A 27,996-nucleotide genomic window follows, 5' to 3' on the forward strand; every position below is an offset into this window, starting at 1 on the left:
ACCGGAAGCCATCACTTTCGATCCGTCCCCCCACCCCCAATCATCCGGATATTCGAGCGTGGGAAGGGACGGTCCCGTATATCAAAGGGTGTGCGTGTGAATCGCGATGGTTGCATTCCGTGATTGCCTTAGCAATGTAAACACGACTGTATTTAGATCCATAACAATTGTTTTTAATATGACAATCACATTACCAAAGCCCACTTACTTCACGAGGGTACGGAAGCGTCACTGCGGGCTATCTAACTGTGACAAAGATTACTTTTTACATATATACATTTATAGGATGTCAGGCAATATTAGCATGAATATATGAAATCATCACAGATGTTTCATCCGAATAGAAGAGGCAACCGTATGCATCCTTTTTAAAAATACCTAGTAAAATAGGCAGGGCCTTAGCAGGTTATGGGGTGGGGCACATGTAGCCCACAAAATAGTGGCCGTGCCCCCAAATATTTTCTTAATGTTTCTGTATTGTGCCCCCCCCCGGCTTCCAATACCTAATATCTAGGCAAAGTTCGATGAGATTAATTCCATCAGCGCCAAGTCGAGTCTTAGAAAGTTCTAGAAAGTTCTTTCAACAGAAGATGAGCTCAGTGCTGAGAGAGAAATGTCTTGTCTTTTCAAAAACGTAAATAATTTGCATGAAAATTTCCATCGATGACTTGATCCTTGCAGTATCTAGTGGGTGGACATTTTAACGCTTGGAATCAGCGACAAGGGAGGGATTATGGAAGATGCCCTGTTTACACGCAGGGGTACAGTCAATGTTGGACGATGATTTTTTACACGTAAAGTTACAGGAAGTCTTAGACGAAACACCATTTACCCGCAGGGGTACAAGGTATGTTGGACGATGCTCTTTTTACATGCAAAGGTACAGGAAGTTTTAGACGAATCTCCTTATACACGCAGGGGTACTGGCAATGTTGGACATTGATCTATTTTACACGCAGGGGCTCAGGAAATGTTGGACGATGCCCTATTTACACGCAGGGGTATAGGCAATGTTGGACGGTGATCTATTTACATGCAAGAGTTCAGGAAATGTTGGACGATAACTGGTCTGATCCGTACGTGTCATTAAGATACAGCACCAGCTACATTCATAATCCTTGTCTTTCTTTTAAACCATCTCACAATAGTGAGAATAATGACATCGAACAATTCGCAGAGGGTCAGAACGCTGCAGCCGAGAAACAAACCCATGTTGCCGCCAAAGTCACCTAAAATATATAGTATAGAGGTATTATCAAAAAGTTACCATTTACATTGGATAGAGCGGGCCTATCTGGCTACAATAGTGGTTTGGAAACGGACACCAAAAAAATAAACAGAACAAAAATAAATATAAAAAAGGGTGCTTGTTCGTTAGAAACTTTCTCAGTCATTACTGCATTTCCATTTGCTGAGCGAAATTTAGCAAAACTAAGTAAATTTGAGAAAAAAATATAAAAAATTACGAATCTTAAGTTCATAAAACCTTTTTTTCTTTTTAAATATTCAAACTTGAGAGGAACTTTATATTTTACAGTGTTTCTAATTCCGCACCTCACTTTAAGGCAGCACCAAAATGGTTTGAACAAAGTGCCTCGATTACGAGAGTGTCCGTCTGCGTGAGAGGATAAGATGGATAAAGATTTGGGAATGAGGAGGAGCCTGCATATGGTTACCAGAATGACTTGAGAGAAAATTTTAAAAAATTACCGAGAAAGCAACTGGCCGATATGATACGGATTTCCAATTCGAGAGTTCCCGCTAAAAAAGAGTATAAATAATAAATAAATTTAGCAATTAAACAAGAAAGACACATGAAGCCCAACAAGATCGCTCCAGTAATGTCATTCTTTCCAGATTCATTGCATTCCAAGAACAAAGATTGTTGCGGTATTTTAGCTTCTGCAAGATCTAAACCTTTATGCACGAAACTCCGTTAACATTGAACTAAGAAACAGTTCTTGGAAATTGTTGTTGTATTTGTACTTATTTGAATGCCTCCAATACTAATATGTGGGAGTCCTTCTATCGTAGCTTCTATAAACGTAGAACGAACAAATCGTTCATGGAAATTGAAGTGGTGGTACTTACTTGCAAAGTCCCAGAACTCATATGCAGGAACTTCTCTTGTTATCTCCGTTACCAAAGAACCAAAGTAAAAGTTGAGACTAGCGAATCGATTTCTGTGAAAACCAAGGACAATTGGTCAGGAATGTATAGAAGTTATCCTGTGGATTTTTGTAGCCTCGATTTCCGGCTCGAACGGTTGGATAGGCTATCTGCTCAATTGTCCCTTATTGGAAATTTCAACCAAGCAGGAAGAACCAATGTCTAGTTGTTTAAAGGGTAAGATCTTCACGGTATTTCAATACATCAATCACGTCAATCAATTACATCTCACTCCATAAAATGCCATTTACAACACATACTGTTCAATTTGTGAAAAACAAATCCCCCTCAATCGCCTTTGCAATTTTCATTCTAAATCCTAAGTTGGGATTTGCTTCGCCCCAAGTAAGGTGGACATACCCCACTGTAATAAATTGCACCTCCGATGACCCGAAAGTAAGACGAACAATTGCCGAAGAGAGAATGCGACAAGCCTCCTTGTGGTTATTACATACCTGTACCATTCGTGGAAAGACATTCGGTTTGCCTGTGTAATGTTGGTCGCGTTGTATTTGTTGTACTGGTTCTTAATGGTGTCACTCACAAATGACCATTGGGACTGGGACGGGTGATATGTGCTGGAGATTTGAGCATCGTAGGTTGTGACATCACAAGGCGGAGAACATTTGCAGTCTCTCTCCTCTTTTAACTCAGCTATAAAAAAAGTTGAAATGACTCTTCATTAGCCTGCGATGAATCCGGAAATAATATCCTCGCATTATTACAGAGACTTTTTGCGGTCGGCACGCAGGCTACTTTTCAATGGCACATTTAGCACATAGTGGGGGTCCTGTGGTATTTCAGCACGAAAGGGAGGCTCCGGAAAGGAGGAAAGAATACTTCCATATCCATGATTTCATCCGAAAATGTGAAAACTTTGTTTGATCATACACCTGGTCTCATTTAATAGATTCATTTAGTAAATGTAGATTACCAAACGAAATGTTTCGTTTGACTTGCCCGTTTCTAGGTTTGTAAACAGGTCGCTTAGTGATGTCAGCATCGTGCTTGTCAATACTACTGAATAAATAAATTACAATGATTGGTAGGTCGTAGTCGGTTTACTGACCATTTAAACGTCTTAAACCTCATGCTTCTCTTAAAATAAATTGTTGAGGCAGAAATCCCTTCTTGAAAAGCTGTACATTATTCTTAAAAGAAATAGTAAAAAGTCGTATGGCCTGGCTAAAGTAGGCGACATGTCGAGCGCGTTAATGGGGCAGTTGTGTGGTTTCAAATGATGATGAGCCCGTATTAGGTCGACTTACGTCTTAAGACACTTACTCATTATACGCGAGATGTTTTCGACCATCTCCTTGGCACCGCAAAGTCGCATATTTGGGTACACTGCAAGTAACACAGCACTATTATAACAAGGCGCGTAGCTTGGGCTGGACCCTGTGTGTACGCGCAATAGGGACATCAGAATGTATAAAGAGAAAAAAAAAACAATTAAACTCTGGTCAACAAGAAATATCACTTCTCCAGCAGACAGACAGACAGACAGACAGACAGACAGACAGACAGACAGACAGACAGACAGACAGACAGACAGACAGACAGACAGACAGACAGACAGACAGACAGACAGACAGACAGACAGACAGACAGACAGACAGACAGACAGACAGACAGACAGACAGACAGACAGACAGACAGACAGACAGACAGACAGACAGACAGACAGACAGACAGACAGACAGACAGACAGACAGACAGACAGACAGACAGACAGACAGACAGACAGACAGACAGACAGACAGACAGACAGACAGACAGACAGAAAGACAGACAGACAGACAGACATTATACTTTGTGAAGTGTTCGTACACTCAAAGGTATAGGACGAGCACCCCCCTCTATTATGGTGGTTCATAGCTACATATTCTTTGTCACCCTTCAAAGTTCGACTTAGCGGGGGTCTACTCACTTTCAGGAGGTGTTCCGATGACTCGACATTGAAGCTCTTCCGCTAATTTCTCCACCCTACAGCGCAGCAAACATCTCTCCCGGGTGAGAATGTAGCCGTCAGTTACCTCTGACGAGCATTTAGAGGAATAGGGAAAAGGCTGCCTCATGACCTGCCCGTGAATACATGAAGGATATGATCGGCATGATCTCCATGGTTTAACTTCATACTGTGCCTCGCCCATATCAAATTCACCATTGTTATAATCATTGTCGCAACCATCATGATCTATTAGCATCACCATTATCAACACCATCGTCACCATTGTCAGCACAATCATCACAGGCCCGTACCCAGGGAGGGGGGGGGGGGAAGGGAGGGGTGTGCAGCGACAACGGCAACAACGACTGAAAGTCCACCTCCGGTTCGCAATAGACGTGCTATTTGTAGACAAAACAATAAAGCATAAGGGAGTTAGATAAAAGGCATTCTAAATCACTCTGGTATGTCATATTCAGTAAAACTTTTTTGTAGCCAGATTCGATAATGAACCATCACTTTCCACTTTCTCGGATTTCGCACCCTTCAACCCCCCCACCCCCCCCCCCCCCCCCCCCCCCCCCCTTGCCGAGAACAATCCTGGGAACGGGCCTGCATCACCACCACCATTATTACTACCACTATCTATAACACCAATACCATTATCACCACCAACATTGCCACCACCACCACCATCACTATAAACATTACCATCATCGTCACTATAAACATTACCATCGTCACTATAATTATCAACACCACAATCGCCACCACCATCGCTAACATTTCCATCATCATCACTATAAACATCACCATCACCGTCACTATAAACATCACCACCACCATCACTTTAAACATAACCATCACCGTAACTGTAAACATTACCATCATCGTCACTATAAACAACACCACCACCATTATTACAACCACTATCACCAATACCATTATCACCACCAGCATCACCACCACCATCATCATCACTATAAACATTACCATCATCGTCACTATAAACATTACCATCATCGTCACTATAAACATTACCATCGACACTATAAACATAACCACCACCATCACTATAAACATTGCCATCGTCACTATAATCATCAACACCACCATCACTATAAACATCACCACCACCATCACAATAAACATTGCCATCGTCACTATAATCATCAACACCACCATCACTATAAACATTGCCATCGTCACTATAATCATCAACACCACCATCACTATAAACATTGCCATCGTCACTATAATCATCAACACCATCATCACTATAATCATCAACACCACCATCACTATAAACATTGCCATCGTCACTATAATCATCAACACCACCATCACTATAAACATTGCCATCGTCACTATAATAATCAACACCACCATCACTATAAACATTGCCATCGTCACTATAATCATCAACACCACCATCAATATAAACATCAACACCACCATCACAATAAACATTGCCATCGTCACTATAATCATCAACACCACCATCACTATAAACATTGCCATCGTCACTATAATCATCAACACCACCATCACTATAATCATCAACACCACCATCACTATTAACATTGCCATCGTTACTATAATCATCAACACCACCATCACTATAATCATCAACACCACCATCACTATAAACATTGCCATCGTCACTATAATCATCAACACCATCATCTCTATAATCATCAACACCACCATCACTATAAACATTGCCATCGTCACTATAATCATCAACACCACCATCACTATAAACATTGCCATCGTCACTATAATCATCAACACCACCATCACTATAAACATCAACACCACCATCACTATAAACATTGCCATCGTCACTATAATCATCAACACCACCATCACTATAAACATCACCACCACCATCACTAACATCACCATCATCGTCACTATAATCATCACCACCACCATCACTTTAAACATAACCATCATCGTAATAGTAAACATTACCACCACCACCAAAAAACACATAACCATCATCGTCACTAAAAACACTATCACCTTGATAGTCGCCGCGATCGCCATAATAATTTTCTTTACATTACCCGTCTCTCTTCCAGCTTAAACTGCGTATTGAAACCAGGAGACACGGTTATGCCATTGTATTCAGGATTTGGAGAAACGGACTGGTTGTGAATAACTATTATGAATCCAGTGCCCTCTCTGGAAAAACGACCATAGTACTCTTCGGGCTGGGCGTCAAGCAGAAGTGATAATGAATAACTTGCGCCTGTTTTGTAAATTGTCATATTTTTTCCCGAGTTCAATGTATGACAGAGGCCATTCTGGAGATATAAAGTAAAATAAAGGTTATAAATAAAAGGTTAGATTGAATGCCGGTTTTATTAGGCTATTTCTAACTATTTCTATCGGGAATGAAACGGTAAGACAGAAAAAAGCTGGGATTCCGGAAATGCGATTTTAAGTGCGATTTTAAGTGTTTTAGCTCACGAAACGGCCCGGAACAGTTTTAGCTCACGAAACGGCCCGGAACACGGCCCGTTTTTATGCAGTCAAACGTTTACAATACGTTGGAAAATATCTGCGTATTTGACAAAAGTACGTTGAGCTGGCTAGTATGTTACCTTGGCATCAATAAATGTACGAATTTCAAAGACCTTGTCGCAGGCTTGACCAATAAATTGGCATTTCTTGATCATATCAGAGTACACATGTCCATAGTCTTGCACGGCTTTCTCCAGGTTGTACGACTTGTTATACGCCTTGTACAGTTGTCTCATGTTAGGATGGCGCCAATCCGTACCGTCTAGATAGGTCTGGGCTTCCGTTTTCAGGAGATGGCTTTTTTTCATCATATTTACATTGCAGACAGTGACGGCGGGAAATGTGAGCTCCTATAGGGCGGCAAATCCTCCCCCGTGGGAGGGGGAAGGGTCATTTTTGGAGTCACACATTGAAAGAAAGAAAGGGAGGCAAAGATAGATAGCATTAAAGGAGAGAAAAAGAGAAAATATGGAAGAAGAATAAATGAAATAAAAATAATTTATGCAGTAACAATAATAGAGAATTTAATGAAAGCAAAAAATAAAAGGAAACAAAAGAAAATTAGGAAAAAGAGCCTTAAAAACAATATAAAGAAAGAAGAAGGAGAAAAAAAGGATACCACGAAACAGAGTGAAAGATACACAGATAATCAACTTACGACGTTTGGTTTGAACTCAGTTGTAATGAAAACTTCGTGTTTTTGCAACTTTGTGTAGCCGTATAAGATCTGTCTTACAAAGACTGTAAAGGCAGCCAATAGCAGCAAAGCCCATGCTAATTTCCTGAGTCGCGACAAGGCATCGAACAGGTAGTGAAGCCCGTGAAACGTAGAGGTTCCAACAAAGGTTACCCATAGTGCTTTGATCTCAGATTCGTCTTTATCGGCTGCCATTTCGTCCACAGCTTCTTCTTTCATCGCGGGCTAAGAATATGTCTGGGAAATTTGATTCAATATAAAATACAATAAAAAAAATATGTACACAAACGGAGATGTATACATATATAAACCAAACAAAATCCTCCTAAGGAAAAATTGAAGTAAGACACCAGAACATTGAAACATTTTGTTACCATAAAAAATTTTTGAAATATTGAACATTTTGTTTCCATAATAAATTACGTTGACCAAAACCATTGAATTTATATTTATGTTGATATTAATAGGGTGTGAGGCTAATTAAAAAAATATTGGCATCATTCAAATTGAACCTTAAAATATTAAGAGCTGATAAATATTAGTATCTACGTAGAATAAAAATATACTCATTAAAAATACATAATCGCTGCATGGAAAAAAAGTTCTTCAAACATGTTATGTTTTTTTTAATTTTACATTTGAAATATAGATAGGTAAGGGCCTATTTAGGCGGAGATGACTCATGCGCCATCCGAATTCTTACACTAAAAATAAAAATTATTAGGCAAGCAATATAATTTTACTTTTGATTAAAGAACCATATCACCTGTAAATTTGTACCTTTATGTTTTAAAACCAACGGTGGAAATTATTAAAGCTTTCCAAGATTTGCAGTAAGCATCATAGTACTTCGCCCAAGAAATTCAAAATTCTTGCATAATATATATTTTTATGTTTGTCAGAATTTTTGTTACTTGTGGGGTACAAATATTTGCTCGTGAAATAAACAATTTGATTTTTTAGAAATTGTAAACAATGACTTAGCAGATCTTTATTCTATTCTAATATCTTATTACCATGTCGAAAATATTATTCACTCATTTCTTACGACATTTTTTTTAAATACTTCGACGAGAAATACTACATACAAGGGGAACTGAAAAAAGGCAGGTGTAACATGGCTACGATGAATATAAGCAGTTCTATATGTCGAGCCATCATGGTGCATGTTTTGTAAACCATTGAAAAGTTTCAAACTTCATTGGTGAGCTCAAACTAGCAAGGATACTAAGTAAGGCTTCTAAAACGTCTTTTAAGCCCCAAAAAACGCCGCTGTATAGCCAAATAATATGTTTTATCTAGCAAATTAATCGTCCTTACTTAAAAATATTATTTTTAAATATTATGGATTTTCAATATATATTTTGTACTGCATTTTACTTACTAAACGCAGCGCCACGAGTCGTGTGCTATTCCCAGATTCTTGTATGATTTGAATAATGAACTCCGTACATATACACCCTATTATTTTACAATTCCAAGGTTATTTGTTAGGTAGAAAATGAGAGTTGGGGGAGGTAGTTAAAGGTTAAACAAACGAAAAAACACATTTGGAGTCAATCAATCTACACCCCTTTCCTACAAAGATTTCAAACAATATAAATTCAAATTTGACAGTTTACAAGGAGAAACTCTGCGACTTATAATCTAAAGCAAAAAGGCATGGAATAAGGGATACATCTTAATGCGAACCTTGCTAACGCCCCCAAAAAAGGAGGGGCAATCGGAGATAGAGAGGGAAAAACTTCGCTTTTATCCCCTTTTTCCTCACTGTAAGAACTCCCCCTGAACATAGCAGTAATTAAAGGACTACCAGCAATTCTATTCTCATTGACACTTCATTCGCCATAAAAGGCTAATTTTATAACGTTTGTCCTTTTGGCGATTCTGATTGGCACACAAAGGACAGCAGCTGGTATAAGACACAGGCAAGGCAAGATTGATCTCTGCTGACGGCGAAACTAGATTGAATTTATCAGAAAATACTGTATACTCATTAATCTTTAATACAAAACTCATGCAGCTTCAATTTCCATTGCAAATCTTCGAAATATTTTTGTATTAAAATCGTTACCCACGTCCATAAAGATCAATGATTTTAATCTAAATAAAATTTTGAATTATGATCACAGGACATGAAATTAAATACTAGAACGTTTAATCAAATAGCCTAATTTCCGTCAAAGTCGGACAAGCTTCCTTTTCAAATCCATCTCTAGTTTGAAGAAAAAACGTCATCCATCAAATTTGTCGGCTAGTTATTAAATCAAGAATTTCACTTTGCAATTGATTTAACTTATTAAACATTCTGTATTTGCATTTGTTTTTATGAGCTAGATACGGGATTAGATGTGAATTTAGGGAACTAGCTAAAACTAGATAAAAGATCAGAATGATGACTAAGAGGGTTTTGTTCTAGCGCACGTCTGGCAGCAGTCCTCGAGGCATACTATGAGAGTAGTAAGTAACTCAGACTGCTCTTCTGAAAATCTCCGTCTGTACACACAGACTAAACATAGGCAAATAACACGACAGAAATCCCCATTTCGTGTCAACTGAAGGGGTGAGTTTACTTCATAATTAAGTGAGAGATCTAGTGCTTAAAGATGTGACTCGGTGATCACAAATAATTGAGCAGGGCCGAGGAAACCTCATCACAAAAACAATAGCACAGCATCACAAGGTATTTCCTATATCAGTGTAGACGCTCTAGCATGCAGGGGAGTTTATTAGGTCTATGTGACCATATTGAATGTTCTACGCTGCAACTGGACCGAGCTACATGCGAGGTAATAATAAGATGGTAAATTTTCTAAATTAAATAAGACCAAGAATGCTTGAGGGTGGTGTTCACACACGGTACCTACCATTGAAATATCTGCAAAAATGAAAAATACTGTGCGCACTGTTCTTTATTTTTTCTCCGATACCATTTGTTGGTATACTAGAGTTGGGAAGGAATACAAGGAGAAATGCATTGTTTACTGTTGGTGATGTTGCAAAATATTGGGTTTAAGCTCCAATCAGAAACCTCAAAAATTAAAGAAAAAAGAATAAACCAGTTCGAGTGTTTTTCATGCAAAAACAGCGATGATAAGGACGAGGAACATTCGATGAAAAAAAAAAACAAAAAAAACAAGCGGAACTGTTAATGAGGACTCAAGGACTCAAGTCCTTTGTGATCGTATTTTTCCATAAAGTACATAATAGAAAGCATCCGAACAGTAATTTTTAGCGTTGAGCATCCATTCCAGACAATGGGTCCCTAAAGACGACGAGTCAGAGGAACTTATGTAGGCAAATACCCTAAAAATTTATTTAAAAAAAATTATATCTTAAAATTTCTTCGCTTGATTGTCCGATTGCCGCATAATATCATCGGTATTATATTAGCAAGATCAAACCAAGTTTATGATAATTTTTTTAAGTATTTGTTTTTAAATAGCGAACTGTTATTGTGAAAGTCACTTTTATGGTAGAAATAGCAAGACTCCTTTTTTATGTCCACGATGGCTAATTTCGATCTTTTCGAACTATATAATTAATTGAAAACCTCTTTTTAAACCTCTTTAAAAAAGGTAATATTAACAGGCGAATTAGGCCTGCTATATCGTTTGTAATAAAGGGCCGTAGCAGAGGAAGGGGCACGCACCTCTCAATAATCCGAAAGATAGAGAAAGCCGATAGAGAAGAATATGTGTTTCCGATAGAGACCTTTTTTATATTCGCTGTCAATTGCATTAAATTATCATTTACACGGAAAGAGTGTGTTCAGCCTACAGGCTTCGGGTTGAAAATAGGAACTTTTGATTCAACGGCAGAACTATAAATTTCGAAAACGTGTGAGTATTAGCGAAATAGTCACACTTCCCGGCCTGGGTTGGATGAGAAAAGTTTTTGAAAGTTCAGCAACATCCTTATTTTACTTTAATGCTAATTATCAGATATTGTAGAGGCAAACTAGAGGTCGTCTTTTTAACTCGTGAATGCTTGCAAAGCATTTACGAGTTTTTGACACTTCTGTGTCACTCATCATCTGTAAATTTTTGTGGTCTTTCTGTGCTTTCGCAACAGAGCAATTTTTAGATCTTCCTGTAAACTTCCGATGACCAACTTCCGGTTAAAGCTTGGTACTATGAAAGAGCCTTGTCATCGACCTGTGACCGCTACGTCCATTACGTCTTATAGCCGTAAAAAATATATTAGCTAGTTTTTACAGAAGTTTTCGATGTGGGTTGAGCGTGCGCATGCGCCTTCGTCACTGATGTCACTCGATCTTCTACGGTTCAGTCCAATTCAAGTTGTTAGTTTACAAAACAAGTATAAAATGCGAGAAAAGCTTTTAATTCTCCCTTTTCTAGTACTTGAAGATTCGCGTCCCTGGGTTTTTTTCATCCAAACAAAATTCTTGCTTAAATATAGATTCTTAAATTATATAAAACAGCAAAATATGATACTCAAAACAGTAGATTATTTTCGAAAACTTTTGGATAATTTCTTATGGCGAAAACAACAAAGCAATTTTTATTGAATTTTGAAATTAAGGTAGCTTATTTGAGTTTAATTCCTTAGTCCAAACCTATATATCATATATACATTAATTGTGTACATTATATTCTCTTTGTTTACAAACAGGTGCTGCCATAGTAAATCACAAACGTTGTAACCTACACTTATTATAGCTTTTGTCATTAAAAGCACATTTTTATCTTAATGAAGAAACCCTACTCGTTCCAAGGGGTGCAACTTAGCCATCAAGCCATTACAGGGACTTAAACTTGATCTATTTCGTTATTTAAAACTCTTAAGGTTCGAATTTAAGCATAAAACATACAGAAAAAGTAAGTTCTCCAGTAGGAGCACAGGTCTAAATAGACAGCTAATCAAGTCCATAACAGGGAACTTGAAGGTTATACAATTACTTGGCAGATGTATTGCGCGCCGAAAAAGATGTACGTTGTTGCTTAGTTTCAAGATGACAACTGAAAGAAATGTCCTAGTGTGACAAGCCACCAAAAATTTGCAACTTAATTGCTGTTTTTCTTTTATTGGAAAAAGGTAAGCATCAATAAAAGACTGAAAAAAATACTGAAATAGAAGCGAAAGAGTAAAAAAAAAATTCTATGGACAACATCCGGAATCGTAGGTTTTATCTTGAGGGGTTTCACTACAACAATGGTTTTATGTTCACCCTTCTGTAAATACTCAATTACATTTGGCGAGACCGCCACAGATGCTCACAATACAACAAGGATATATCCGCTTCTTGCAAGCAATTAAGACAGATATAGGAGATACGAAGCCGTCGCTTTCTCACACTTAAGATAAGGCAAGTGATTTATTTTAGATCTTCTCTCAAGCAGGACAGAACTACACGCCAAAACTGTGTATACGCGAGTCTATGTAAGTTAAGAGAAACTTTTCATAGTCGGCTTCGATTTATACCAATCTCCTGTTGGTAGGGTATTTTAGTGAGAAAGAACGCCTGGGTTGCATGGTGAGGGTGGTAGCACTAGGTTTCTAAACGAATTTGGAAATCGCTGTTTGTTGATTCGGCACTTGCTGGGATGCCGAGTGAGACTGCTTTTTACAATTATATGACCAACGTAAAAATGCTAATCGAACGAAAACTGTATGTATGTAGTACTCACACTAGCAGGGAAATGGTCATCCGTACACTCGTCAACAGCCTCGAGTAAGTTCTTTTACTTTCTTTTTTTTTTTCTTTCTACTTGTAGACTTGAAATATGTTTGATGATGGAATTGCGGCGGCCACAAAATGCTTTTTGTTTTAAATGCTGTTCTGTACTAAGGCTGCAATCAAAGGGATTTAAAGATAAAAAACATAATCTAGACTATTGTTCTTTTCTGTACCATTTTATAACTAAAGAAAGTAAAAAAGACCATCTTAAAAATATAATGACTCAGAGCCAACACAATGGCGTTCGGGAAATCACACGTACATGTATTAACAGAGGAAAAATCTTAAATAAATAATAAGCAACATTCGCATATTTAAAACAAAGCTAAGGGTATAGTTGAGCACAGACTTGTACAAAAAAGAAGTCGCTTTTATCAACATTTTAGGGAAAAAGCCAATACATGGCAAAGATAATTTAATATCTGTACATTTATATAACCCATCTAGAATGCTGTCAGTTTCAGATAGCGTAGGTGCATTGAAGGGAGGTAATGGGTAGTGCATTCATGACATAATAATAGTGCGTTTATTTACATTTAACAAATATTTTTTTTTTCCTTGAAGTCGTTAGATAACCCAATAAGAGCGTGACAGCATGACATAATTTCGAGACTAAAGCGAGATATTCCCCGTAGAGAATGATTTTAAGGACTCCATGCCATAAGGAGCAGCCATGCCTTCAGAAGGTTTCATGACCAGTGTTGGTTTCATTTTATATAGATGCGCAGTTTTACTTATTCAAGCTGAAAGATATTTAATATTAATCATTTATTTTCAGAATAAACGTAAAGGTATGTTTACCTTATTTTAATTTCCTTTTTTTAATTGTTCTTGATATGATTATATTAAATATAATAACCTCGGATAAAAACAAATGTTACAGTAGCACGCTACCTTATACGCTAGAAGAAGCTCGACTAAAAATGACTGTTTATATTCCATTATTTTTTAAATTTGTCAGTCAAATTCTAGAAGCGCAAACACGCTGCGCCCTCCCGCCCTCTCTTCCCGTCCCTTGGCGGCCAAAAAGTGGGCCAGTTCTTATTAAAGGGTCGCACCTCAAACTGCACCCCCAACCCCACTCCCCAGCAAATCCAGACTTTGGCCAGTGTTTGTGAATGATTTGATAAAGATTTACCTGACAAATAAAACGAGAAAGATATCGAAGCGTTGAAACATAAAAAAAAAAAAAAAAAAAAAACAGAAAATAAAAATGGCATTTTCAAATACACGTTTCAAATACACCATTCAATTTGGTTTCGCCTTTTCTTCGACAGCATTCACAGAGACAAAGCGAGATGACGACAGTCAAAGTTGCGAATCATGAGAATCCAAGCGAGTCAGTGGAGGTACCACGAGAAAGTCTTCTCGAAGCCTTCAGCTCCTATACTACGCTACACGGATTCCATTTTGCTCTTAGTAGTACAAATCGAGTGCGTCAAATAATCTGGATTCTCCTCCTGATATTAACCTCGGTGGTGCTAATCTACCAACTCGCATACAGCACGCAGAGAGTTCTGGAATATGCTAGTATGGTCCAGGTAGAGACAAGAAATGAGGACTCCATTACTTTCCCAGCTATCAGTATTTGCAGTAACAATATGATGCAGAAAAGTAAGATTCTGGGAAAGGATGCCCAGAGATATTTGGATCTTCTCGATCAGAAGAAGGAGGACCAATGGGACGCTATTAGTCAAAGTTTCAGCCCTGACTTTGATATTGAAAAAGCTGTCCACCAGTATGGTCTGAATTTGTCACTGGCGATGAAAAGCTGCCATTACGGCCGCTACTTGAAATGCAACCCGAGCCATTTTACAACTTTCAAGGAGTTTAGGGTAAGGATACCAGGGTAAGGATCACCGTAATGAAGTAAAGAAAATAAGCATCTAAAGGCCCAGTTAAATAGACGACATGTAGCGACATGTAGTGTTCGGCATGTCTCCTAAATGTTTCCTGGTTTAGCCACCACCAAAAACATGAAGTGCACGACATATTTTGAAGAGCGCGACACGAAAATGTTTCTCAACTATCCGAGAAACATATATCTTTGTCGCTACAACAATATTTGTCGCTGCGCCTCGAACTGAAACTAATCGCGCGGACTTGAAATCCCGTCCAGTCCTCATTGTAGGCTTTGAAATATTACATCTTTGTCGCTACAACAAAATTTGTCGCGCGCTACAATGTCTCTTTGGGTGGCTAAACTAGGAGACATGCAGGCGACAGTAACGCGCGACATCTCTTTTCAATTCTTAACACGGACAGACAACAAAGTAGAAAACCATCTGCCTTTATCTCAGCTCTTTAACATTCTTTACACGGATAAACAGCCAAGCAGAGAAGCATCCGCTTTTATCGCTTTTACATTCTTAACACGGACAGCCTCTTTAACATCCTCAACACGGACAGACACAAGCCTTTATCCCAGCTCTTTTACATTTACATTCCCAACACGGGAATGTAAATGTAAAAGAGTTAATGTAAATTTAAGAGTTATAATCCCCATCCCAACATATTGATTTCGTACTAAAGTAATACATTTGGCGAACGGTCATCTTTAACGTTTCCGAGGGTTAACCAAGGTTTATCAAAAATCTAATTTGTTTTGTTCGTTTCAGTACGGTCTGTGTTATACGTTCAACTCTGGTAAGAGAGAAAGTGCATTCATTTCACATGACACAGGCCCCACCTCCGGCCTGTCAATCACACTAGACGCTCAGCCGGAGGAGTACTATAGTCTGTACAGCTCCACGGGCACAGGATTTCGCGTCATCGTCCACGACCAGTCCGAGTTTCCCTGGGTCGAGAAACACGGCTGGGAGATCCCCCCTGGATTCAGCACTAACGTGAGATTGGCTAGAAAAGAGGTGAGGTCTCTCGTCAAACCCTTTGAGGTCTAAAGATATATTCGAGCACCTACTATTCTTCGGTTAGCATTTTACCCTTACCCCTATCGTATGTGTGTGCCACCATGAATTATGGAAATCACGTGTCTGTTTTAGATTAGTTCTCTGGAATCACCATACAACTCTAACTGCTCCCGTGACACAAACTACGCCTCTCAAAGTTACTGCCTTGTTCAGTGTTACTCGGACATGGTGGTAAAGCGCTGTGGCTGCCATATGCTTGGAATGACAGAGGAAACAGGTAAACATCAGTAGAAAATACTACCCTAAGTAATTTCACTAATAATCGGTTATTTCCATGGACAGGTCATACGCCGTGGTGCTCACCGCAGCAGATTAAGGCATGCGTGTACACTACATCAAGTAAGTCTCTCAGCGACATGCGATAAGCACACTATCCAGCCACTGTCAACACCGTCTACCCTTAAAACGGATGCTATGCCTTAGCATTACGAGGGTCATTTTACATTGATATGTTTCTGGCTGCTGGTACAGCACACGGCAGTTTGCCTTCAAGCGAGCACAAATATATATAACACGGCTTATTATTGCCTTGGCTATCATCTGTCTAGGGAGGTTCCAGCCGAACATGTGTAGCTGTCCTGTGAGGTGCAGCCGTGTTGAGTTCGATGTTCAGCTGTCGTCGCTGTATTACCCACCTGACAACTTCTGGGAAACGATTTCCAATGAAAGAAACCTCACAATATATGCTAATGACACAAAAAAATTCCAAGAATGGTACAGGTAAGACATGTAAAAAGAACGAAAAATCACAATTATATACTAATGACACAGATAAATTCCAAGAATAGTACAGATAAGACATGTCAGAGATAGAAACCTCACAATATGCTAGTCACAGAGAAATTCCAGGTATGGTACAGGTAAGACATGTAAGAGACAGAAACCACACAATATGCTAATGGGAGAGAAATTCCAAGAGTGGTACAGGCGAGACATGTAAGCAAAGGAAACCCCACAAAATGCTAATAGCAGAGAAATTCCAAGAGTGGTACAGGTAAGACATGTAAGAGACAGAAACCACACAATATGCTAATGGCAGAGAAATTTCAAGAGTGGTACAGGCGAGACATGTAAGCAAAGGAAACCTCACAATATATGCTAATGACAGGAAAATTCCGAGAATGGTAAAGTGGAGACATCCTCATTTATCAAAAAGAAGCAAAGGGTTAATGCTTTATTTTGGGTTTAACAGAAGGCGAGTTATCCAGCTAAACGTCTTCTACAAGGAACTTACCACCGAAGTTCGCAAGGAAAAGGAGGCGTACACAATAAGCGATCTTGCAGGTTTGTTATGCTGAACTTTTTGTTCAGTTTGAATGTTGCTCTTTCTCAAGTACTCTTCTTTGTTCTTTTTTTTTTTTCATTCACAAATAACATCCACGAATTATGTTTGATGCTTTATTTGGCATGTGATAATAGATTAAATTAGATAAAAATTGAGGGAGCTTAAAATGGTGATTGGCCTTGATGCCTGCACGATGTTGATTTCCTCTTTATACTTTCTGCGATTACTGCAGCATTATCTACGAAAATAATGCGGGTAGTTTACCTTCCCTTACTTGTTTTAGGTGACTTTGGCGGCAATATGGGCTTGTTTCTAGGCTGCAGCATTCTGACTATAGCAGAGTTCATTGATCTTCTGGTCGTGTATTTGGTTCATCGACACAAGAAACGAACCGCTAAAATACAGTGACATTTTACATGCACAAACGTCTAAAAGAGCGCAGTAAAAGCAGAGGTGCTGTGGTCTGCAAGGGCAGTATTCGTTTCAGAAAGATAGCAAAGGATAGACGAACGACTGCAAAAGATAGCACGGGACTGTACTACAGCTGGTAAAGCACGGTAACATTGGATTTTAGTTGAGTCGATTCAACGGCTCATGATGGCTGACGAGCTGCACTATTATTAAGATTCTTGTACACCTATTTCATAAAACAGCGCAAATGGCAAATGAAAATTGCGAAATGGGAGATCTGCGACCGAAAGGACCCATGGATTGCTGTTTCACTGTTAATTTTACCTTTTATTTTATTATTAATCTAACCACCCATTTGAGGACAAACATGAAAATGCCAGACCAACCGAATGCTTGCGGGTGATGTTTTATTGCGGAAACTCAATGCTTCCGCCAATTGGCCGCCATGTTGGATATGGGGCTACGCGTTGTCACGCGGGTGTTCGGGGTAAGGAAAGCAAGGCATAAGCCATAGGCCGCCGATTAGCCGACGGATCGCTCTGGCCTTTTATTTATCAATACGTACGTGTCTTCTAGAACAAGACAATTAATTATTGGCAAGGACTTCAAATAGGGTATAGGTCAAACCTCTCGTCATTTTGTGTGAAAAATTATACATAGAAAAGTAAGAGGTATTCACATTTATTTGAGCATATAACACAAGTCTACACTTACATTACAGTATCAAATTATTCAAATATACAAAAAAAATAGAATCATCCATATTCATTCCATCAATAATATTCAATAACTGCGTTGAACAGTCTTTTACAAGTATCACTTTTAAACCAATTATAGCAATACACTTGCTGTTGGTTCAAAAATCAATTCATAGCTCGAAGGAAGTTTAGTACAAATTTATTAAACATCACGTTATGTTTAGCATTAGAGTCGACTCTATACCATATATGGTACTGACTCTATACCATATATGGCACAGACTCTAAACCATATTTGGCACTCACTTTAAACCATATTTGGCACTGACTCTAAAACATATATGGAACAGACTCTAAACCACATTTGGCACTTACTCTAATCCAAATTTGGCACTGACTCTAAACCATATTTGGCACTGACTCTAAACCATATTTGGCACTGACTCTATAACATATATGGCACTGACTCTAAACCATATTTGGCACTGAATCTAAACCATATTTGGCATTGACTCTATACCATATATTCCACTGACTCTAAACCATATATTCCACTGACTCTAAACCATATATGGCACTGACTCTAAACCATATATGGCACTGATTCTAAACCATAATGGCACTTACACTCTCCATAAACTGCCGCATTGACTTTGCGACATACGGCGCTATTTGCACGGGGCTAGGCAATGATTAGAAACGATGGCTACTGTCATACGCATACGGTACATTCTGTTACGGTACATTCTGCTACGTATGGACTCCACGATTAGCGTATCATACATGGTCTCCCATCGGACGTTTAAGTGCAGTCCCCTTGCTATGGTCATGTCAGTCTCGAAGCCAGTCCATCCTTGTTACGTACAGCTCTAAGGCAGGCCCTTTACCGTATTTGGTGCATGTCGCAGTATTAGTTTAGACGCTTTACCACATGTTGTGCGTCCAGATTCTTGGGCCGCAATACCATCGTCCGTATAAGTCACACTATTAGATCCCTTTACCATATTTGGTGTCGGCCCGCACTCTTGCACCACAACCTCGTGTTTGGTAATGCTCGTGTATTAGATCAGACTTTTTACCATATATGGCCCTTCCAGTTCGTACCCTAGCTTACGGTAGTAATTTCGAGTACCAACACCTATCATAAAAAGAAATTGTAAACTTTTACTCATCGCAGTTCGCAGCGCAATCTTGAAATGAAAAGTAACGTTTGATGATGGGGCGAGAGTTGACCATGCGTTATTAGAAATATCTAAATCATTGTTTTAAGCCTTTCTAAAGCCACGTACAAACATCGCCCAGGATTATTGGAGATGCCTCACCTGGCTAACCACAAGAAAATGTTGACAAACTGCTTCGTAGCAGTTTTTGCCTACAAAGATAGAGCTGTTCGCACGGCAATAAGCAATGTTTGGAGAACTGGTTTTTGCCTAGAAAGATGGCACTGTTCGCAAGTGTCTCAGCAATGTTTGGTCACAATGACGCAATTTACACGGGCTAAGCTATGTTTAGTGAGCTTGTGCCGTTTTTGCCTTTAACAATAGCGCGGTTCACACGGGGTTAAACTTTTTGGTTCCACTCACCAGATATGACGGCTATTTTGATTGAGCCGTGCTCCTCTCGTGCGATGCGCTCCGCTTCCTCCATAAGCAACATCCCAAAACCCTATGGAAAAACACACACAAAACATCACACAAACAAGACACGGTACGTCCCGACACATATGGAACGGAATAAACAAAACAACATTTCTAAGTCAGGAATCAGTAAAGGAACGCATTGAAATCGTGAGATAGGAAAATAACAGATCGTCTGTTAAGGGATCATGGCATTGTACGTGACGCTGCGCCCATAAACCTTCACTTCACGATCGAACAACTGGTCACACGTGATTAAGAAATCTCACCTGATGCTGGAACTTCGACGGATCACGTGCACTAACGGGAACCACACTGCCGTACACGTGCAGCTCACGAACGATAGAGCAGCGGTCTTTGAGCTCGGGGCGGAACGACTGATCGGAACACTTGCGCAGTCGAAGAAGGCCGATCAAGATATCTACAGGATTATTTAGAGTAGTTCTTTGTTCGTTGAACTAAATCTTTTAACATTGGAAACAATGGGCGTCTTCAAACACTGTGTAATCTCATAGAAAATAACAAACTTCATAATCTTTTCTCTGAGACTCTCATTGTTCAATCAGTGAAAAAAACATATTGAAAATAAAAAATAAAAAATAAATAAAATGTCCTGAAAAAAAAAATACCCATATTTGTCCGGCAAAATAATTCAGACGCAAGTCCTGGTTAAGAAATACATGTCCCCCTTGCCCTTGCCTCAACCTCTCCCCGAGCATGTGACCCCGCCCTTGCCCCAGCCTCTGCCCTTCCTAGGCACAAACATACCTTGTTCTGGATCTTCATACGACAGAAAAGTCTCCCATCCACCATTAGCCACATAATCACGACGAATCTGCTCGATCTAAAAGAACAAGAGAGGAGAAACCTGTGTAAATTGAAGGCTTGGACAGGCTACCAAGAAAGCCTGAGCTTAAAAGCAAATAATGTATACCCAATTATCTATTCTATTGTTTAGATATAACTGTAGCAGGGTTATCATAAAACATTTTTTAACAATTTGCAACTTATTCTGTGATAACAATTATTTGTAAAATGTAAAATCAAATCAGCAAAATAGGAAAAAAAATACCTGCTTTGCTCATATATCTACAGTACCGCTCTCGAACATGTGGACATATGTTCGCGAAATTGTTCGCGAAATTCGCGAACAGTGTCCCTATGTTCGTGAGCGGTACTGTAGTTCAGGCATTTCGGGCATAAAGATTAATGTTTCTTCAGGATTTCCACTACCTTTATTCTTATGTATGTGAACCTATTATATTTCTTTGGAAACCTTGTTCTTTCCTTCATGAATTTTGGCATACATTTATATATGCGATCGAGTTCCAACCAATGCTGGATGGCAAATTTCCAACATTGAACACTTTATGCAGGCGCCCACATGTGTGTGCTGCCTGGGAGTCTCACCTCGAATGGCCTGACTTTGTGGTGAATCTCCTGAATCCCAACCTCCCTTGTCCTGACATCACGACACTGGGAATCAATAAACAGGGTAACATTAACACCCCTTAACACTTGGTACAGAGGTTTTACCATAGCTAAAACCGCAAAAAATCAATGCTGCCAAAAATCTTTTCTACCAGCTATATCAAACGTATAATTTAAAACCACTGCTCTAATATCTAATTTAATAAAACGGATATAAACAACTTGTCTGTCAGAGCATTGAGAGTATAAAATGATTAGAGGTGCTAAGGGGATACCTGTGTACCAAGGTCCTTCATCCGAGCTAGTGCCAGTTCTCTCAGGTTGCCATGCTCAACTCCAGAGCTAACTAGAGGCATGGGGATGTCTCTGAATGCAGACCACAAATTAGCTACGGTTTTGGCCCATAAGTCTACAGTGTGCTTATGCAGTACATTGTCAACCCTGTGCCACAGTTGAGGGCATGCAAACCTCACCTTTGTACTCGGTAGACTCTGGTCCAGGGCGGGACGAGTGCAAGAATACGAGCAATTAGATCTACCAATGTGTTTGGCGGGTAACTCTTGTACCGCCCTGTCTTCCACAGCTCATAAAGACCTGCAAGGAATAAAACAACATGAAAAAAAAAAAAAACATCTGAATGTAAGCAAGCCCTGCAGTTTAAAAGCAAATACAATTAGATGCACACATAAATCTATGGTTATAGTATAAACTAAGCAGAAACTTTGTACAAGCCACCAAAAAGTCTTATTATTGAAATATATTTTAAATTTTTTTTCTTACCTGTTCCTCGTATTACAAGCGTTGGATAGATCTTAAGCCCATCTGCACGGAAAGCTGGGTTCTCAAAAAACTCCTGTTTTCACAAAAAAAAACATGATAGTGAGATTCTTACTGAATAACTACTGTGGCAAACAAATCTAACTTACTATGAATTGGTCAATATCTCTTTCTAGACCAACATTAGGCAGGTCTGGCATCATATGGGAAACAACCTGTACACAAAATATGTGAAAAATTAGATGAGTCAGAGGTGTGTTGAGCGTCAGAAAAAAGGGGAGCGGAAAGAACTATTGTGGTATTACAGTATTAACAGCAAATGCTGTAGTACAGTACATCATTTAAAAAAAACAGTACTTAAACATAATTGTAAAGCAGTAAAACAGTATTGTAATTGTGCCTGTCAGACAACAAACAACATCGAGAGACACAAGGGATCAATATCTGTAAAAAATATGAAAGATATGTAGAGAGGCCTTGTGATCAAGTTGTTTACCTTGAATCCAGCATCTTTAGATTGATGAAAAGACTCACAAACTGCACGTACAGTGTGACCTCTGAAATGATAACAATAAGAACATAATAATACTCAGTCACATGGGTTAATACCTTTAATAAAAGTAAAAAATAATAATAATATTAGATGACTATGGTTACCTGTTTGTGTCACGAGCAACGTCTTCATAGACACTCTGAACCCCAATCTCCAGCCTAGTGCAGCCATATGCCAGCATGGAACTACAAACAAAACCACGCTTTAACTACAGTATGTGTAACATGTGAACCAAGAAAGCTAGCCAATTAGTAGAGTATACGAGAATCACAGATTTGATGACATGCTCTGTGCACATTTCTTAATCTTTCTAATTGGCTAGTGAAGTTCACGTCAATGTTTCTCACACCCTCATTGGTTTGACTGGTTTACTTTAGAAGACTGTCAAGGTGGCTACACTACAGCGTGTCCCTTTAACCACCTGGGGAAGCCTGATAAAAACTTTAAACTTCTATTTCCAAGAGACTACAAAACATGTGGGATGCTTGAGGCTTCAAGAAATGGAGTATTGCTAGAATCTATGCAATATCCTGTACCTTAGGTGTTTCTTGAGGCAGTAGTCTGGACGAGTTTCTATGGTGATACCAATGCACTTGGTCTTACTGCGCTCTGAATACCTGAGAGAGTAATCATAATTTATACACTGAATTCACATGGCACAGAAATTAGAATAGAACAAATCAACTGTTTCAAATATTGATGAAAATTACTGGTAGGAAAATAAAGATGCACAGTGAGATGAACAGTGAGATGAATATGGATGGAAATAGCAGAACGGATTCTGTAATTCAGTTTTCAGCTGCAAAATATGCTATTTATTGACTATTTCTGTAATCAAATATATGTTTTTTAATAAAACTCACTTGACCGCCTCCTCCACGTTATTGCTTGTGTGCCCAGACAGAGCGTCATGGAGGTTGCGGATGAAAAAATCCCTGTAACCCTCGTCAAGACACATGAATGTCCCACCCATTACAATAAACTCCACCTACAAGCACATAAAAATATATATTTTATATATATTTCATGATTGTCAAAGCAATAGAAGATGACAGAGACTTGTTCTGTTCTTACATTACCCACTATCAAATCCTCCCCCCCCCCCCCCCCCCGTTCAATTATCCTATTCTTTCCTAGTCCCCCAATTCTTTCCTAGTCCTCTTATTCTTTATTTTGCACAGGGCTTCTGGAATTACGCACTTGTGCAGAAGTGCGTAATTTGGCTTTCTCCGTGTAATCCGCGTAATCCACAAATTTCCACGTAATCCCGCGTAATTCGGCTAAATTTTGAAAGACAAAACATTTAAGTGCACAGCTGATGTGTTCTTTTAGGGTTTTTACCTCTATTTCTCGTAAAAAAAAGAGAGATATTCTTCGTAAGAGTGTGATATTTCTAACTGAATTTCGAAAACAAATAAAATGACTAGGAGTTTTTGGCTAAACCGCAAAGGCCTAGGACTAATAATAAAATACCTTTTTTAATTGGCTGGTGGCTAGGAGCCAATGAAAACTCGCCTAAGATTTTTTCGCGCAAAAATTTAACCTGTCAAGTTATTTCGTGCTTTCCTTCAGTACAAAATATAGTTTGGACATAACAGTTGATATTCCGTGTAATTTAGCGTGTAATTCAGTAAAGAATCCCGCAAAATGTTCATTTTTAAAGAAAAATGTATTGCAAAATCCCACATAATTTAGCGCGTCATTTATTAAAGAGTCCGGCAGAAAATTGAGTTTTTTTTCCGCATAATTCCAGAAGCCCTGTATGTAGCCACATGAAGCAAAGTGACTTTGTCCAAATGCATCGTATACAGTACCTTGTCGACACTGTGGCCTAACTGCTTCAGCTGCTCTACTCTGTGCTTCGTCTGTAGGTATGGGTTATATCTGGCACGTATTGCCCTCATAGATGTTGGCTGCCATAAAAGACGGAATTCAAATAAAAATAGACCCATTCAATGTAACATCATGGAAAAGCCTTTAAGTGCATTGAACCTAAGCTAAAGAAGCCATAATTTTGTACCATCGCCACTGATCCCTTGCATTTGTGACTGATTTTTGTTACTCAAAATGCTATGCCATGAGGCTAAAATGCACATCTCCAAAATGTTTGCTAATTCAGTATTTTTGTTTAAACCTTTATAAACGCCAGGACTTAAGCTATAAATTTTAAGGACAAGTCGCTCTTAATATTTTGTTTGCTGTTACTTGCTAATTATTTAAAGGAATTCTCTGCTTTATTTAATGTGAAATAGGCTTATTTAAAACATTTCGGCAGATGTAAATACACATTAACACAGAGCCACTTGGTTTACATACAGTATGTACATATAAACCAAGTTCACACAGAGCTTGGTTAAGGATTTATGTTAGGATTTTCATTAGTTTTCATTTCTCCTGTACTTTACAGCATGCAAATTTAGCACAAGATGTTCATGTTGACAGTATACACAGTAAGTTAGACAAGTAGCATTATGCACACAATAAGTCAAGTACATGTGTACAGTACATACCTCATAACCAGTGTAAGACTGTGTAGAGTATTCAAAGTCAGAATCAGGTCCTCCAGGGCAGTACCTACAAACAACCAATAAAAGCAATACCATGTCAGCATTATCAGAGAATATATTTAAAAAAATATACATCTGCTGCATCTAACACAATCAAATTATGTTGCTTAAACTACTTACACACAAATATTCCCAGTCATGTTTATGTGTGGGCATCGATGCGGCTTACACATGACAGCAACCACAGCAATCTAGGCAAACATAGCAATAATGAGATAAAACTGAAATATCAACATCATAATATGTGCTTAGCACTTACCCCAGAAGCTGTTCTAACAGGTTTTGCTTTCAGCTTTGGGAGAAGAACCTTTGGATTACCACAAGAAAAAAAAGAAATTAAATAGGATAATCATGTGGTGTAAATTTTAGGAAATAATTCAGTTACCTTGCGATGTGAATGGGGGATTGCTGCAATGATATCCACAAGGCGTGGCTGACTGGCCAGGCCATACTTACTCGCTGCTTTACCTTTCACTCTAGAGATGAAGTGGATAAGTGTCTTAAGATTAGAGCCTAGTCAGGCACTCTAGATGAAGTAAAAAAGTGACTTAACATTACAGCCCAGACAGGGGATCTATAAATAATTTTCCCATTTTTCTTATTCCTATGTTGTTCTATCTACATGAGTAACTTACTTGTTGAGGTTAATGTTTTCACCCTTCTCATGAGCAGTAATCAGTTGGTTCACAATGTCAGAGACAGTCATCACCATCAACTCTGCTCTAGAAGCCACTGGTTCTAAATGGCAAATAGGGGTTAATGATTGATGACGTTCTTTAAATATTTATACAGTAGTTTCACATAATATACTGTATGCTTAAAAAAGCTTCTAGGGGAAGAGCTTGTATAACACAATCTCAACACATTAAAATTTTTAAACAGCATTATGTGTTTCAAAAGACCATAATATGTGTTATTGAAGCCGCATTGTCACCAGTTTACCTCCGGTCGATTACATAATAATATCTGATGATTTTTAACGAAAAATGCGAAAAATATTTCAAAATATTGAAAGCAGTGTGTTTATTGGAAGTTTCTTTGAGGATGTGACTGCTTATTTCGAGCGGATGGCCTGTTTAATATCTCGGATTCTAATAGATTCTTTTGTCTTTTAACGGTTGAGGTTTTTGTTGGACCACCGGAAGTAGACTGGTGACAATGTGGCTTTAAGCCACATAATGGAGAGCTCTGATTTTTTTTTCATTTTCCTGACATTGAATATTGAGTAGAAAAATCAATCTATTCAATACTTTCATCCTTATAAATCATAACAAAGATAACTTCCAGCTTCTAAATTCTTTTGCATACTGTAGTACATTCATTCAACGGTATTTACACATACCGTTTATAATAAAAAGGAACAAATAAAAATAAACTTTTACAGTTGAGAGCTGTCCAACAACAGATCAATATCATAACTTAGATTTATACACAGTGCTTTATATGTTTGAGATTATCACTTTTAATGACAGACTTTAAACATAAACAGATAATAAAACTATTACAGCTTATCAATTTTTTTTAAATAATAGTGATGTAGCTTTGAAATCCTTGGGGCTGTAAAGGGGGGACACCAACAAAAAATAACACTGAGGGGGGAGGTCTGAAATTTTAAGTGTCTTGAAAATCAAAATCCCCCCCCTCCCCCCACAGGATTCCCACCCGCGTCAGTGAAGGATTTCTAAGGACATATGAGTTCACGCAAATAAACATCTAAGAGTCATATCTTCTGTCAGTCAGGTCTAGGGTGCTGTGGGGCTACGCTGTCTATGCAAATGACATTACGAGGATGCCATTTGACCAGCTGCTATGTCCCAACCATCGACGGAAAGCTAAATTCGACGTTCAAAAAAATTGATTCGGGGATAGTTCCATCCCTCTCCCATTCTGTACCTGTGTCAGTGATTTCAGACTGCTTAAAATCTGGCAGAAAATCGTGCTGAAAGTGAGGTAGTCAGAATTAAGTTACCAGCCTTGCCTTTTTAACATAGTAGTTAGTTAGTATCAACTCAAAATCCAAGACAAATTTATATGGCTGTAAATTCGTAAAATAAAGCTTTTTTTCTTGGGAAGAAAAAAAACACAAACGCATACATTTACATTCCAACTAAGTTTATTCCATGAATAAGAGAATGAACATATGACTTGTTTATTTGTAATTCGTATGTCCTTAGAAATCCTTCACTGACGCGGGTGGGTAGCCTGTGCCCCCTCTCTTGGAGATTCAATGAAAACACCCTTGGTAAAAAGAACTATTTACGCTTCGATCATTCTATCTTTACAAAGAACTGTTCGATAAATAATCACAATTCAAGGTAAGGTAATAAATGTGATGGCTTGCCCATACATACACGTGTATCTACCAATTAAAGACTTGGTTAAAAGATGCGTTACAAATCAGAACTGTTGATGAAACACCGAATTATCGTTATATTCTATTACATCTCTTCTAAGGCAATCACAACTTAGACCAAAAAGATAAGTAAAAAATTGTCTTACCTTTCTTGTTCTTCTTCCCCATTTCGCCTAACTGTTTTATTTTGGCTATAAAATTCCCTATTTACCGAACAAAAACACAGGAGCAAACGTGGTGCAAGAATAACATGGCTGACTTAGGGGGAAGTCCGCTGACAGCTAGAGCTGCCAAAGGGAACCCAAAT

The 27,996-nt window shown here is 38.6% G+C and overlaps 3 protein-coding genes across 11 annotated transcripts; 1 reads left to right on the forward strand and 2 right to left on the reverse strand.

The window, feature by feature from the left end:
- Nucleotides 1-827: 827 nt before the first annotated feature.
- On the reverse strand, nt 828-13,166 carry LOC5511089 (acid-sensing ion channel 4-B). Of its 2 annotated transcripts, none has more exons than XM_048726690.1 (9): nt 12,998-13,166; nt 7,308-7,583; nt 6,730-6,999; nt 6,190-6,429; nt 4,100-4,250; nt 3,454-3,516; nt 2,625-2,823; nt 2,092-2,183; nt 828-1,229 (listed from the first exon to the last, which is right to left on the reverse strand). In XM_048726690.1, exons 2-9 carry the CDS (start codon nt 7,563-7,565, stop codon nt 1,087-1,089), a joined length of 1,416 nt encoding a protein of 471 aa, XP_048582647.1. In that variant the 5' UTR covers nt 7,566-7,583; nt 12,998-13,166; the 3' UTR covers nt 828-1,086. The 2 variants fall into 2 exon arrangements, with proteins under 2 accessions (XP_048582647.1, XP_048582648.1); XM_048726691.1 differs by lacking the exon at nt 12,998-13,166 and adding an exon at nt 8,731-9,341.
- LOC5511067 (acid-sensing ion channel 3) lies at nt 9,693-18,410 on the forward strand. Of its 8 annotated transcripts, none has more exons than XM_001631459.3 (8): nt 9,693-9,909; nt 14,325-14,882; nt 15,666-15,914; nt 16,050-16,194; nt 16,260-16,316; nt 16,526-16,697; nt 17,170-17,261; nt 17,546-18,410. In XM_001631459.3, exons 2-8 carry the CDS (start codon nt 14,346-14,348, stop codon nt 17,668-17,670), a joined length of 1,377 nt encoding a protein of 458 aa, XP_001631509.2. In that variant the 5' UTR covers nt 9,693-9,909; nt 14,325-14,345; the 3' UTR covers nt 17,671-18,410. The 8 variants fall into 8 exon arrangements, with proteins under 8 accessions (XP_001631509.2, XP_032236199.2, XP_048582646.1 ...); XM_032380308.2 differs by having other exon boundaries at nt 9,693-9,806; XM_048726689.1 differs by having other exon boundaries at nt 9,893-10,029.
- On the reverse strand, nt 18,339-27,968 carry LOC5511066 (elongator complex protein 3). The gene is made up of 20 exons (XM_001631427.3): nt 27,836-27,968; nt 25,972-26,074; nt 25,722-25,812; nt 25,596-25,643; nt 25,457-25,527; nt 25,280-25,343; nt 24,584-24,682; nt 23,633-23,757; nt 23,306-23,386; nt 22,874-22,954; nt 22,713-22,773; nt 22,366-22,431; nt 22,220-22,292; nt 21,913-22,033; nt 21,715-21,805; nt 21,419-21,484; nt 20,777-20,852; nt 20,278-20,429; nt 19,955-20,036; nt 18,339-19,509 (listed from the first exon to the last, which is right to left on the reverse strand). Exons 1-20 carry the CDS (start codon nt 27,855-27,857, stop codon nt 19,433-19,435), a joined length of 1,650 nt encoding a protein of 549 aa, XP_001631477.1. The 5' UTR covers nt 27,858-27,968; the 3' UTR covers nt 18,339-19,432.
- Between the last annotated feature and the right edge of the window lie 28 nt (nt 27,969-27,996).

The sequence above is a fragment of the Nematostella vectensis genome, chromosome 4, assembly GCF_932526225.1.
Source record: "Nematostella vectensis chromosome 4, jaNemVect1.1, whole genome shotgun sequence".
NCBI lineage: Eukaryota > Metazoa > Cnidaria > Anthozoa > Actiniaria > Edwardsiidae > Nematostella > Nematostella vectensis.

Excerpts from the sequence above, each read along its gene's own strand:
- LOC5511089 (XM_048726690.1), bottom strand. The coding sequence starts at position 7,565 with ATGAAAGAAGAAGCTGTGGACGAAATGGCAGCCGATAAAGACGAATCT. Across the intron at positions 7,000-7,307 it reads CTGAGTTCAAACCAAACGTC|GAGCTCACATTTCCCGCCGT; the intron begins GTAAGTTGATTA and ends GCCGCCCTATAG. Across the intron at positions 1,230-2,091 it reads TGAGTTCTGGGACTTTGCAA|GTGACTTTGGCGGCAACATG; the intron begins GTAAGTACCACC and ends TATATATTTTAG.
- LOC5511067 (XM_048726687.1), top strand. The coding sequence starts at position 10,061 with ATGCAGGGGAGTTTATTAGGTCTATGTGACCATATTGAATGTTCTACG. Across the intron at positions 14,883-15,665 it reads CAACTTTCAAGGAGTTTAGG|TACGGTCTGTGTTATACGTT; the intron begins GTAAGGATACCA and ends TGTTCGTTTCAG. Across the intron at positions 16,317-16,525 it reads ATGCGTGTACACTACATCAA|GGAGGTTCCAGCCGAACATG; the intron begins GTAAGTCTCTCA and ends TCATCTGTCTAG.
- LOC5511066 (XM_001631427.3), bottom strand. The coding sequence starts at position 27,857 with ATGGGGAAGAAGAACAAGAAAG. Across the intron at positions 23,387-23,632 it reads AACGTGGAGGAGGCGGTCAA|GTATTCAGAGCGCAGTAAGA; the intron begins GTGAGTTTTATT and ends TTACTCTCTCAG. Across the intron at positions 22,774-22,873 it reads GTTGCTCGTGACACAAACAG|AGGTCACACTGTACGTGCAG; the intron begins GTAACCATAGTC and ends TTATCATTTCAG.